Source organism: Dasypus novemcinctus, chromosome 8, assembly GCF_030445035.2.
Source record: "Dasypus novemcinctus isolate mDasNov1 chromosome 8, mDasNov1.1.hap2, whole genome shotgun sequence".
NCBI classification, from domain to species: domain Eukaryota; kingdom Metazoa; phylum Chordata; class Mammalia; order Cingulata; family Dasypodidae; genus Dasypus; species Dasypus novemcinctus.
In genome coordinates, this window is record NC_080680.1 from 26685443 (window position 1) to 26698823 (window position 13381).

General features: G+C 44.0%; 1 protein-coding gene across 1 annotated transcript; it reads right to left on the reverse strand.

Annotated features, from left to right (window-relative positions):
* Window positions 1-4024: 4024 nt before the first annotated feature.
* LOC101413781 (spermatogenesis-associated protein 31D1-like) lies at window positions 4025-8672 on the reverse strand. The gene is made up of 2 exons (XM_058302913.2): window positions 8583-8672; window positions 4025-8307 (listed from the first exon to the last, which is right to left on the reverse strand). The coding sequence occupies exon 2, from the start codon at window positions 8019-8021 to the stop codon at window positions 4386-4388; it is 3636 nt and encodes a 1211-aa protein (XP_058158896.1). The 5' UTR covers window positions 8022-8307; window positions 8583-8672; the 3' UTR covers window positions 4025-4385.
* Window positions 8673-13381: the final 4709 nt, after the last annotated feature.

The window sequence follows — 13381 nt, forward strand, 5'->3', positions numbered from 1 at the left end:
ACCAGACAATTCATGCATTTGTTTGCCCTGACATTAGGTATAATGGAATACTGTTTTAGTTAGCTAAGGCTGCTGATACAAAAATATTAGAAATGGATTGATTTGTATAGGGGAATTTATTTTGGGTAAAATCTTATTATTCCAAGGCTGTGAAATGTCCAAATCAAGGCATCATCAGAGATGCTTTCTCACCAAAGGTCAGCTGCTAGCAGATGCTGGAGTCCTGCCATGTGATGAGGCAAGATGGCAGGTCTTCCTGTCTTCTACTTTCTCCTCAAGCTCAGCCATAACAATTAGGCATCTTTCCCTGAACCTCATCTCTTTGAGCCTCTTGGAGCTTCTCTGTCTTTCTGCAGCTACAGGCAAACCTGCAGTCCTCTCTATCACATGACCAGGTCAAAATGTCAGAGCTCTGTTTTCTGTGTCTCTTTTTTGTGTTCTCAGTTTCTGTAAGACCCAGCAAGAAGGTGGAGATCTAACCTGGGTCACACCTCACTGTTGTAGTCCAATCAAAACCCTAAGGTGATCTAATTAAAGTTCCCATAACTGAATTTAATGCAATCAAAGGGCCCCACACCCACAGGAATGGATCAGTTCAAGAACAGTCTTTTCTGGGATTCACAAAATTCAAACCTTCAGAAGTATGGACTTGGAGATGTAGAAATTCAGGGAGTCCATTCCTTTTGCATTGTCACTAGCAGTTCTTCAGACACCACTCTGTACAATATAAATGATACTCCCAAAATTGCATGACACTGTGAGCCCTAGTGTGGGCACAAAATTCATGAAATCTTTTTCTAGAGGAAATGATCTCTCATCTTTCCAATCATTGTTTAACCAATAACCTTTCCTGCTTTTTTTGGCAGTTCTTCTTCCCCATAAGGATAGGCATCTGGGAAAGCAGTATTAGGCACAGTAAGAGATCACCTCTGGGTGGGCTGCCATGTCATTTGGACAAGTCATTTCCTAGATACTGTAGGTGTATAAATCCTATCTCATTGCCTCATCCAATGTTTCTCTGAATGGAAGCAAATTTTTAGGTACCCAGTGTGTCTTGTCTGACTCCAGGCCAGTAACTCAACCCCTTTAAGCCTCCACATCCCCCTTGGTTAGGGTCCTGTGGTCATGGAGTTACATGTTCTGAGTTCCCTAGTATTGGCTTTTCCACCAATTGTGTGACTCATTCTCTCTAATGTTCACACTATGAGAATGAAATTGAAAAGATGGGTGTGCTATAGTACATGTATTTTATGAGCAAAAAATTAAACCATGCAGCCTCTGGGATTTTCTTCCTTTATAAATGAGTCCATCTCCACAGGAGCTGAAGGTTGTTGCTTCTTTAGGCCTGTTATCTTAGACTTAGGGTGGAGTGGAAAAACTATGGTGGCACCAAAGTAAGCCACATTAGGGAAGTGGATTTGGCTCAACTGATAGGGCCTCCGCCTACCACATGGGAGGCCCAGGGTTCAAACCCAAGGCCTCCTGACCCGTGTGGTGACCTGGCCCACATGCAGTGCTGACGTGTGCAAGGGGTACTGTGCCATGTGGGGGTGTCTCCCACATAGGGGAGCCCCACGCGCAAGGAGTGCACCCCACAAGGAGAGCTGCCCCACACAAAAAAAGTGCAGCCTGCCCAGGAGTGGCACTGCACATACGGAGAGCTGATGCAGCAAAAATGATGCAACAAAAAAGAGACACAGATTCCCAGTGTCACTGACAAGAATACAAGTGGGCTCAGAAGAACACACAGCGAATGGACACAGAGAGCAGACAACTGGGGGGAGGGGAAAGGGGAGAGAAATAAATCTTAAAAAAAAAAGAAAGTAAGCCACATTACCCTTACCTTCTCCTCCCCTCTAAGTCTGAATACTGATGGTGATACTTCAGGTAAAGGCTCCATTCCCTTTGTTATTCATGATGAATGCTTTGCCTCCAAGTGACCTTTCCCTTCTTCTTTGGAGCTTCCAAACTTTTTGATGGTTTTTTTTACCATTGGCCACACCGCTCAACTGTTAAGACTGTTGACCTGGGATATGGATGCAGATGAGGAGCTACTTGGTGCCTTTGGCAACTTTGATGAACTGGAGTGGGGTGTCCAAGAAGAGACCGTGGTGGTTAGCAGACTTCTAAGAAACTTCCAATGATCCTTGTCTCCTGGTAGTCACACCCTTGTGTAATTATCCTCCCCCTTGAATGTGGACTGAACCTACTGATTTGCTTCTAACCAGTAGAATAAAGCAAAGGTAATGGTCATTTCCATTATTAGTTTACAAAGGATTGTAACTTCTGTGTTGCAAGCAGACTCTCTCCCTCGCTTTAATGAAACAAGGTATGTTGGAGAGGTCCACTTGACGAAGAGGGTGACCTCCAGCCAATAGCCAGTAAGAAATTGAAGCCCTCAGTTAAACAGGTCCTAACTAAATGTTTCTAACAACTGTGTAATTGAGTGTGGAAATAGATCCCTCCCCACTCAAGCCTTCAGATGAAACACCAGCTCCAGCTGACTTCTTGATTGCAGCCTTGTGAGAAATCCTGAAGGAGAGAACCCAACTAAACCACGTCCAGGTTCCTGTCTCATAAAAACTGAGATAATAAATGTGTGTTGTTTTAAGCCACTAAATTCTGGGATATCTATTATGCAAGAGTAGATAATTAATATACCCCTTAAATCACTATAACCTCATGTAACATTTAGCATGGCTGGATGGCAGGCACCAAAATCACCTTCTCCAAATAGGATGGTTCCACGTCTGATATATTGCTGCAGATATTGTCTTCATGCTCAAAGTCTATCTCATGTACTCTTACTTAGATGTATTGCGGTGTTCTAAAATCTCTGATTAATTCAAGGTGGTAAAGTCTGGGTAAAGTAGTGTTGGGGAGTAGGGTATGGCCAGGATGAGGCATGATTAAGGATAATGGGGTCATTCTTTCCCGGCTTCATTTTTTCCTTCCTTGCCCACTCACTTTACCATTAAATTTTCCTTACTCTGTTTGATATTTCCACAAACTATGGGTGGCTGCTAGATGAGCATTCCTACAAGTGATGACCAGGTGATCTCTTAGTCTTTAATAATGCCTGAGAAGATTCCCTGGGGTGTAGCTCTTCCCTTTCCTTGAGATGCCCTCACAGACAGGGAGACTTGGTTGCCAAGCTCAGAATTTGACAACAGGATTCCACACTTGACAGATTTCCCTGCAGTACCTACCCAGCTCCTAGACTGCCCCCGGCTAATCCAGTGTTCACAGCAGCGATTCCTATTATCCACACACCCCTTACCGAGTAGTTACTCACCTGTGAGATCTTCTGGAAACTCTGTTTTCAAGAAAATGTTCCTATTTCTGACTCCTTTCAGAGCTGCAAGTTCCATTCTCCCTACTGCTCTAGAGTTTGTGACGGAGTAGAGGAGGGGGAAAGGATGAGCTGCTCTCCAGTTTTCATTAAGGTGAGGCAAGAGGTGCAGAACATTTCCCGAAACTTCATGAGGAAGACAGGGGCTCTTGGAGGCAGGTGACATTTATTTCTCACTAAAAGATCCCGGAGTAAAATTCTTCCTACTTCTGACTTCAGGGCCTAAACATCCCTCTGCCTCCATTTCCAAAACTTGCTAGAGGCAGCGATGGGGGTTTCTGGCTTTGTTTTGCCAGAGTCCCTCATCCCGCCATACAGCTGTATATAGATCAGGGTAGTGAGCAAATAGCTCAAAAAGTTCTAGACCTAAGAAGTTTTATTCACTTTGAAAAGGCTTCAATGTTTTTAGAATAAACTTTCAGTACAATTTGATGATAATACAATAAATAAATAAAGTGTTCTAAACACAGGTGTTCTGAGCAACGTCAAATAAGGGAACTCAGGATAAAACTGTGAGTGCCAGGCCGCCTTCAGGAGAACTGATCACCTTTTTAAAGCCAAAGGAAGCAATCAAGTAAGAGCTGAACTAGACCTTTCCTTTCCCCAAGGACAAGCCCCAAGATTCCCAAAACCCATGCCCCAAAACAGCACACAGAGAAAACACCACTCTCGTATTAGAAGAAACTTTTATTAGGAAGGATCAATGTTCTTGGTTGTGCTAAGACAGACAATTCTCATCAAAGGTTATGCTGCCAGGAAAATGGAGAGGATTTCTCAACAAGGAATGTATTATTCTGTGGGAAGAAATTTTCCTCCCTGAAAGTGCTGGAAAAGCCTGGATAGGAAAGACTTCTGAGGCTGCCTTCAGCAGTGATAAAGGTGGCCTGAGGCACCCTGAATTCTTGAGGCATGCAGGTGAGACTTGGAAGGGACTCAGGCCCCTGGGGGGTGTAAATGGGGGATAACCCACACATAACAGCCTGTCCTCAGATCCCACAACTTTCTAGGATATTTCTCCCTGCCTCAGAACCATCTAGCAAGTGTAGAATGGCTCGGGCCAGCAAATAGATTCTTGGCTTCTGGAGTCAATACTTGATGCTTCACAGGAGAGAATGCTGTCGCTGGAGAAAGTCCCCTCTTCCGACTCTGCTAGGGCCTGCAGGTCCTCCTTGTAGTGACTTAACTCTGAGGCCTGAAGTCTGAGTTTACATCTGAGTTTCTCCTCTAGCATATTCCCAATGACTGTCATGAGCTCCTGTGCTTCAGGAGTCCCATGGCTCATCAAGACAGCTTTATTTTCAACTGAAATTTCATGCTTCACAGGTGCCAGCATGTTCTTGGTTTTTTGCAGGAAACTTGCCAGCCATGAGCTTTTGCTTTTGTAATGTAACCACTGAAGAAATTGCCTTATCTTTTTTCTGAAGTAACTTTCAGGAGGAGACTGTTCCTTCTGTGATAAGGATGGGGAAGTCATGCGCTCAAGGGTCTTCTCCAGTCTCCTGTCCTGGAAAGGGTGGCTCTTCCATCTTACGTGGGATGTCCCTAATCCTGTATCCTTTCTTCCACATTCTCCTACTTTGGGTTCCCAAGGATTCATTCTCTTTGCACCTTGTGGGAAATACTTATCCTGACCCATCTGTAAGACATGAGTACGGACCCATGGCTCCTGCCGCTGCTCCATACTGATCCCTCTGTCCTCCAAGTGGGAATGCAGCACTGAGGAAGCTAAGGACTTGGAAAAGAAGCTATCTGATGTAAGGGACAGGTCAGTGGGACAATCTTGAGCATGACTAAGCTCCTCACTCTCCAATTCGAACTTTAAATTATGAATCATTTGTTTCTGTAGGAATGATAGCTCAGGATCTTGGGGAACCAATATTCTTGAAGATGAGGGTAATTCAGTGAGGAGGTTAGCTTCTAATTTACTTGTATCCACATTTATCATTTGAGAATTTCCAAGCTCACTGGTTATCAGGATGTCACTAGATTGTGATTGTAGAGCATAGAGTTCCTTGGCCTTGAATATCTCCCTAGACATGTTGGTCAGGAGAAAATGTTTCAAATTTTTTTCCATCATCTCTTTGTCTTGAAGCCTTTCTATTCTATCACTGGAACTCACTTGCTGATCCCTTAGCTCACATTCAGCCCCAGCTTGACTTGCAAGTAGCTCTTGGCTGCATCTATTGGCTCTTGTAGTCTCACTCTGACTCATGTTGTCTACAGTGCTGTATATGAAGGGCAGAAATGTCTGTCTGCCATCCTCAGTTTTCTGGAAGTCTTCTGCAAGCTCGTGATTGGCATACAAGGGTGATCGTCTCTTGGTAGTCTGCCCTTCCTTGCCTACAGGTAAGATGGCAGGGGAAGGATGATCCAGAATGGGGACTGAAATTGTTGTTAGTACCTCATCTCCCTGAAATGCTTGAATTCTTCTTCTAAAGGTCTTGGAAACCTTAGCTTTGAAGTCCACACCAGAAATAAGCTTGGCTGAGGAAGGAAAGATGATTGGGGAAAGGGACCATGGCTGGACTTTTCTCAAAGTGTAGAGTTTTACAGATTCTAGGACCTTGAGGGGTAGTCCCCACTTTTGACTCATTCGAAACCTTAAAAGATGAGCTTCTAGCATCTTTTGGGTGTCAGGATCAAGGAAGAAAAGCTGCAGAGTGGTAGTCTGGCAGTAGTCCCCACCCACCATTGAATCCAAACTTCTGTTTTCCATATTGGTATGAGAACACCCAGGAGAAGGTAATGTATTGATGTCAGCAAGCCATGAACGACACACACCCAAAGGAATCTTACACTCAGTGATTTGCCAAAACTTCTTACACAAATGAAACGTGAGGATCTTTTTCCTTTGATTCTCATCTATGTGCTTCCTTGAGACATTTAATAATTCATTCCCTGAGTCGTTCCTTGAGGGATACACCCAGTCACTTTTTGTCTCCTTCTCAAAGGCTGTCCCCAGATCCCTCACTCTGTAGTGTTGTGAGAACCTTGATGAGTTATCTTTTGGGCCCTTCCTCAGACTATGTCCAAGATTCCTCCCCAAGTCTTGCCTTAGATGGCCCTTTGATGGACCCTTCTCATGGAAACTTCCTAGTTGATTCAATTCAGTCTTCACTAGATTGCTACTACTCTGGCCCATAAACTCCGAAATTTGTGAGAGCACATAGCTGCATTTCTGCTGAGATTTTCCTGTTAATTTGCACTGAGGCTGCATCATTGCTGGAGACTGTTGACTCCTAGAAGCCAGGAGGCACTTGTGTGGGATTAGCCTCTTTGGAGGTTCTTCCTGGGGTTTCCTACTGATAGGAAAAGGTTGAGGAAGGGTGGAGGTTGAAACACAGGCCTGAGAGGACCGACGGGACAGTGGAAGTTTGGGAGCTGGAGGACAAAAGATTTCTTGAGATTGTTGGAGCACAGGGCCTAGACCCCATAAATTTTCCTGTTGCTTCTGCAACAAGTGCCATTCCAGGTGAGGAATTGCATTTGGGATGAGAGATTGCGCATCATTCAGGGATTTATGAAAAGACACTCCACAGGACCTAATCTGGGGTGGAAAAGAGGATGGTAGGATTGGGACCTGTGACTGAACCTGAGTGAGATGTAGGGGCCGTAGTTGGTCCTGGGTTGAAGGCAAGGGGAGGGAACATACATTGGAAAGGGGAACGGGCTGGGTCTTGGGAAATGGCAGGGATACATTATCCTTCCTTTGGACTGGGGGGGCCTTACAGATTCCATTGAATAAGACAGAAGGGCACTGTATTGGGGAGTAGCTACCTGAGACCAGGAAAGTAGCCACCAGGGACTCACTGTGCAGAGAGGGGAGACCCCAAAAGAGCTGGAAGTTTCCCCCCAAAAGTTTGACATATAATAGATGTTGACAAATGGGGAGCTGTTCTGGTTTGCCTTTGGTGTTCCAGCCAGTTGTGAGGGTTGTGGTGTCTTGCTCACCAGCAAATGGCTGCAGTGAATTCCTTGAAGATGTCCGTTGGTATTCTGGCCAGATTTGGTTGACAAATGGTCCCTCCTTTTCTTTCTTCTCCATATTCTTAGGGCCAAGGAAAGAAATGTCACTGGCCTCTGTATGCTTGGTTGCAGAGTCTCCCCAGGGAAAGGACTCTGATAGATGGTGGGGAACATGATTTTGTTGAAAATCAGAGGGTGTTAATGTTCGGAGAAACACATTCTTGGCACTAGCATGCCAATAAGGGATCTGTGAGATAGACAGGCTGGAAGAGTCAATGCCTTTGACTGTTGGGACATAAGCAGCCATCCCAGCAGGGCTATCTGGAGATGTGCTTTCTGGTACAGGCTTTGGTAAGACTGCGATCGCTTGAGATTGAGGCACAGTTAAAGCACCGTCTGGTGATGGTGAAGCACGATAAACAAACAAACCAGCAGGATTCATTGCACGGGACAAATTTGGTGCAACATTATTATCTTGAGAGAGGGTGGGATCAAGTGCAAAGACAGTGTTCAGAGACAAAGCATTCTCTGGTTGGAGAAGAGGATCCTCTCTCTGAGTGTGATATATTGGAAAAGGGGGAAAGGCAAGTGGCTGTGGAATAAAATAGTCCATTGGAAATTTGGGATCCAAAGGGGGAAAAAACTCTGGTGGTAGAGGGTCTCCCAGTGGTGAGGGTGAAAGAAAGTCAACTAAGGGGGTCATGAGGTCAGGTGAGAGACTGGAGTAGAGGGGTGGAGAGGGTTCAGGCGGAGGTGCTGGTGTTAGGTCTGCTGGAGTGTCTGCTGAGAGGGCAGAGGGCAGAGAGAGTGATGATTCAGTCACAGGAGCTGTAGAATACAAGGGAGATAAAGAGGGAACAGCATCCTCCAGGGTTTCCCCAAACAGCAGCCGATTGACCTCAGCAGTTGCTCTATTACACACGTCACAGAAGGGATCTGGACATAACAGTCGACGAAACCCGCCCTTATCAAGGCGCTGGCCCAGGTGGCTGCAGAGATAGGAGGAACAAAGCTGCAGCCAGGACCAGAACAAACATGTGGAAGCCTGGCAGGGCTGGTAAGGGAGGAGCATCCAAAGCATACTGTACTTTCCCCCAGTTCCCTGGTCTCACAATTCACCTTTTATCCCTCTCTCTAAGCTTGTAACATTCGGTACTCTATGGATTTTCCCTCCCATGCCAACCCCAGGTTTCACTGATGTCCTGGAATTGCATAGACTTTGCCAGAATAAGGCATACAGGAAATAAGGGAAATGTTTAGTCACCTTTGCAGAAGAGAAAGCAGATTTCTTGCCTCTTTTACTTCTCTCTGGCAAACTCTCCAACCTTGGAAATCAGAATAGTGGGTTATAGGAGATTACTGAAAATAGAAGCATAAGCATTTTAAATTACAAAGTTCCTTTAGTGGCGACCCTGCTACTTTGGACTTTGAGAACCCCAAGAATTAGAATACAAAATCAAGTGGTCAATGACAATAGTAAGAAGTCTCACATGTGCTCTGAAGGACAGAGACCAGTGGTTATCTCAAAGAATACTCTGAGCATTGAGGAAGTTAAAAGTACTTGTCTAAAGACACAGAACGGAAGTTCTAACACCAAACTGACCAGTAGTCCTTCCTCTACATCTCACATGACTACCTGTTGGGTTACATCCATTGCCCAGGCCCATCACTGCTTCAGGGAATGTGAGATGTGTCTCAGGTTCTGACTTCCTTCCCATGAGCCTCTCCTCTGAGCACTCTATTTTCTGAGAGTCTGTATCTAGCAACTAACATGCTCAGAGATTATGGATCTGGGACATCATAGAAGGGAGAGGGAGGGGTCCCCTTGGAGAGCTTAGGAGGAATAGGCAGAGTCTTACCTCAATTTTTTTTTTTAAGGAGGCACCAGGAACTGAACCCAGGACCTTGTACATTGGAAGCAGGTGCTCAACCTCTGAGCTACAGCCACTCCCAAGTCTTACCTTTAAGTGTTTCCTTTTGACTCTTCTTGGCTCTGCTCTGATGGTGAGAAAAAAAGAAAAAAACAATGAGGGGCTGGGACTCAATTTTCCTGTTCCTCTCTTTAGGAAGCTACAGCTATTCAGTATCCACAAATAATATGACCCTATTTTAGTTCATGGAAATTTGTGGTTATTTTATTCATTTTTAAAGACTATGGAATATTTTCAGTATTTCCTTTTTTGAAAAACTCAAAGAGGCAGCGGACTTGGCCCAGTGGTTAGGGCGTCCGTCTACCACATGGGAGGTCTGCAGTTCAAACCCCGGGCCTCCTTGACCCGTGTGGAGCTGGCCCACGTGCAGTGCTGATGTGAGCAAGGAGTGTCGTGCCACGCAGGGGTGTCCCCCGCGTAGGGGAGCCCCACGCACAAGGAGTGTGCCTCGTAAGGAGAGCCACCCAGCGCGAAAGAAAGTGCAGCCTGCCCAGGAATGGCGCCGCACACACGGAGAGCTGACACAACAAGATGACACAACAAAAAGAAACACAGATTCCCGTGATGCTGACCACAGAAGCGGACAAAGAAGACGCAGCAAATAGGCACAGAGAGCAGACAACTGGGGTGGGGAGGGGTGGGAGAGAAATACATAAATAAATCTTAAAAAAAAAAACAAAACTCAAAGACCACATCTATGAAATCCACACCTGGTATTCCCAGTTAGCAGTCCTCTGGTTAAGGAGACCCCAGTATCTGAAGCAACCATCTCATCTATGCTCCCTCAGCTACAACCCTGTGTCCTGAGGACAGAGCTTGGTCTCCAGCCTTCACTCACAGGTCCTGAGAGACTCATCACTGGTCTTCTGAGCAGCCCAACTTCAAGGAAGGAATGATGCCCGACAGAGTAATGTGACTGATGATCAAGTGTTGGGGGACCTTGTTCTCCTGCAGGGACACAGAACTCTAAACAATCCAGTCCAGGACCACAGAATCACTGTGTTTGGATTTTATCCTGGAACACTCCCCACCTCCACCCCCAACACACACACCCAGGAGGATAGTCTGACTTTCAGGTGGAAATCTTAGTCCCATGCCCCTCTACTCCTGCCTGACCTCTTCCACTAGAAGAATGATATGATATTTTCTCCTCAGACTTCCCATATCAGATATCTTTCTAAGCCACCAAACTCATAAATACAGGATGAGGAATAGAAAAATAATCAGTCCCTGAGAGGTGACTTCTGATTTCAGCCTCAAGATGCAAGAAGTTTACCAGTCATCACTCACATGCTTTAAGGAAGGAAAAAGCTAAACAGACTTAAAGCCAGTGACTTTTCTCAGACCCATCAGAGAATTGAGGTCACAGACAAATCACCACCCCAAAATTTGCAGAGACCAGTGAATGCAGAGGATCACAGCCTAGATCTGCTCACTGGGAACAGAAGCCTCTGGAGCCATAAACTGTTAGGACACTTAAATGGCCACTTCAATGAATTGCTAGAGGTTTATGTGGGTTAGCATGAAAGTGAGAAACTCCTGAGGTTGCAGTATTAGAGGACCCCCACATTTTCATGAGTACCTCCAGGAACGCTACCAGGTATTCACAGCGAAGAGCCATGAAAAAACCTCTGATGGTGAGGATGTGGAGAGTGACCATTTTTTAAATATACCCTGAATGGTCTCCATAATAAAACCCTACTCTTCAGAAGAAAAGACTTTTTAGAGCTTTACCCCACCTGGGAGAAAGGAAGTTTACCCAACTTTAACCTCTACAGTTCCTGTCTAAACTCAGGGGGGAGGGGTGCTAAGAAACATTTGTGACTATCACAGCCCATGGACACAGGCCCACTAATGACTGAGATTTAACGGTAGGATTATAAAATGCTTCCCCTTCCCCACACCACCACACATCAACTGGGCTTGCATAATAACAATGGATTAGGCCTGAAATACCTGCAAGGCACAGACTCTTTTTAAGGAGGAGTGCTTAGGGAACCCTAAAGGCACTAAAAGAGACAAAAATAAAGACAAAAGAGGAAACTTAAGCCTTTGACACAGCCCATATCCTAGACAGAGTAACATAAATTCTCACACTAAAGGCCTTTTTACCTCAGTTCCTTTTCCCACTACATCATATCCAGCTTTCAACAGAAAATTACAAGGCATGCTAGAAAGCAAGAAAAAGTGCAGCCTAAATAGACAAAGTGAGCACCAGAACCATACTCAGATATGCTCAGATTTTGGAATTATTGTACTGGAAATTTAAAATAGCTATAATTCCTTTGAGGCTGGGATACCACTGAGGGAAACCTCTTTATAACAGGAAAGGAGGGAGGAAGGGAGGAAGGGATAGAGGGTTGTTTGGAGTCTTTTTGTTATATTCAAACTGCAGGAAACCAAAGACAAAGAGAAAATCTTGAAAGAAGCCAGAGGAATAAAACACCTTAATTATAGAGGAACAAGGATAAGAATTATGGACTTGAAAGAAAAAGCACCAACTTTAAATTCTATATTTAGTGAGAAAAACATTTTTCTCAGACAAACAAAAACTGAGGGAATTCATCATCAGCAAATCTCCCTAGCAAAAAATATTAAAAGAAGATCTTCATGGAGAAAGAAGTAATAACTCAGATCTACATAAAAAAAGGAAGAGCATCGGAGAAGGAATAAATGAAGGTAAAATAAAATATTTTATTTCCTTTTTCTTAACTGGTCTAACAGATAATAATTTGTTCAAAATAATAATAGCAACAATATATTGGATGATTATAGCTTATGAAATTAAATGACAGCAATGTTTATAAGGGATAGGAAGGAGAAACTGAAAATACTGTTATAAGGTACCTTCACTTACTGTGAAGAAGTATAGTGTTATTTGAAAGTGAACTTATATTCATTGCAAATTCTAAGGTAACCCCTGAAATTTTTTGAAGAAGTTTAACCGACATGCTAAGAGAGGAGGGAAAATGGAATCATATGACATGCTCATTTAAAACCAGTAAAGGCAGAAATAAAAAGGAATAAATAAAGAGCACATGCAATGAACAGTAAACAGTTACAAACATGATAGATTTTAACCTCATTATATTAAAAATCATTGTTAAGTATGAATGGTTTAAATACACTAACTGAAATACAAAGATTGTCACAGAATAAAAAAGCAAGATGCAACTAATTGCTGTCTACAGGAAACCCACTTAAATATAAAGACACAGATAGTTAAAAGTAAAGAGATAGAGGAAGATACACCGTGCTAACACTAATAAATAGAAATGTGGAATAGCTATATTAACTTCAACAAAGTAGACTTCAGGGGAAACAGATGCGGTTCAAGTAATTGGGCTCCCATCTACCATATAGAAGGTCCAGGGTTGGATTCCCGGGGCCTCCTGGTGAAAGGCCCACACAGCAAGCTGGCTTGAGCAGAGAACTGGCCTATGTGGAGTGCTGGCCCACAGAGGAGTGCTGGCCCACACAGGAGTGATGGCCCATGCAGGAATGCTGGCCTGCACAGGAGTGCTGGCCCATGCAGAGAGCTGGCACAGCAAGATGACACAACAAAAAAAGACTCAAAGGAGAGACAATAAGAGACGCAATAGACCAGGGAGCTGAAGTGGTACAAGAGATTGAGCACCTCTCTCCCACTCCATTGCTGCCTAAAAAAAGAAGACAAGTGGACACAGAAGAACACACAGAGAGAAGACAGTGAGCACAAAACAATGAGGGGGTTGGAGGAGAAATAAATAAATCCTTTTTTAAGAAGTAGTTTTTTAAAAAAGTAGATTTCAGGAAAAGAAAAATTATCAGTGGTAAAGAGGACATTACATAATGAAAAGGGGTTCAACTCTCCAAGAAGACATAACAATCATCAACATGTATGCACCAAGAAACAGAGCATCAAATTATGTGAGGGGGAAAAACTGATAAAACTGCAAGGAGAAATACATAAATCCATGATTATAATTGGGTACTTCAACATCCCTCTTTCAGAAATTGATAGACCAAGCAGGAAGAAAATCAGCAAAGATATAGTTGACTTGAACAGCACCATCAGTCGACTGGATCAATTTGATAGTTTTGGAATACTTCCTACAACAGCAGAATATACATTATTCTCAAGATTACAAGG

Coding starts and splice junctions, on each gene's coding strand:
- LOC101413781 (XM_058302913.2), bottom strand. CDS start 8,021: ATGACCCCCTTAGTTGACTTTCTTTCACCCTCACCACTGGGAGACCCT.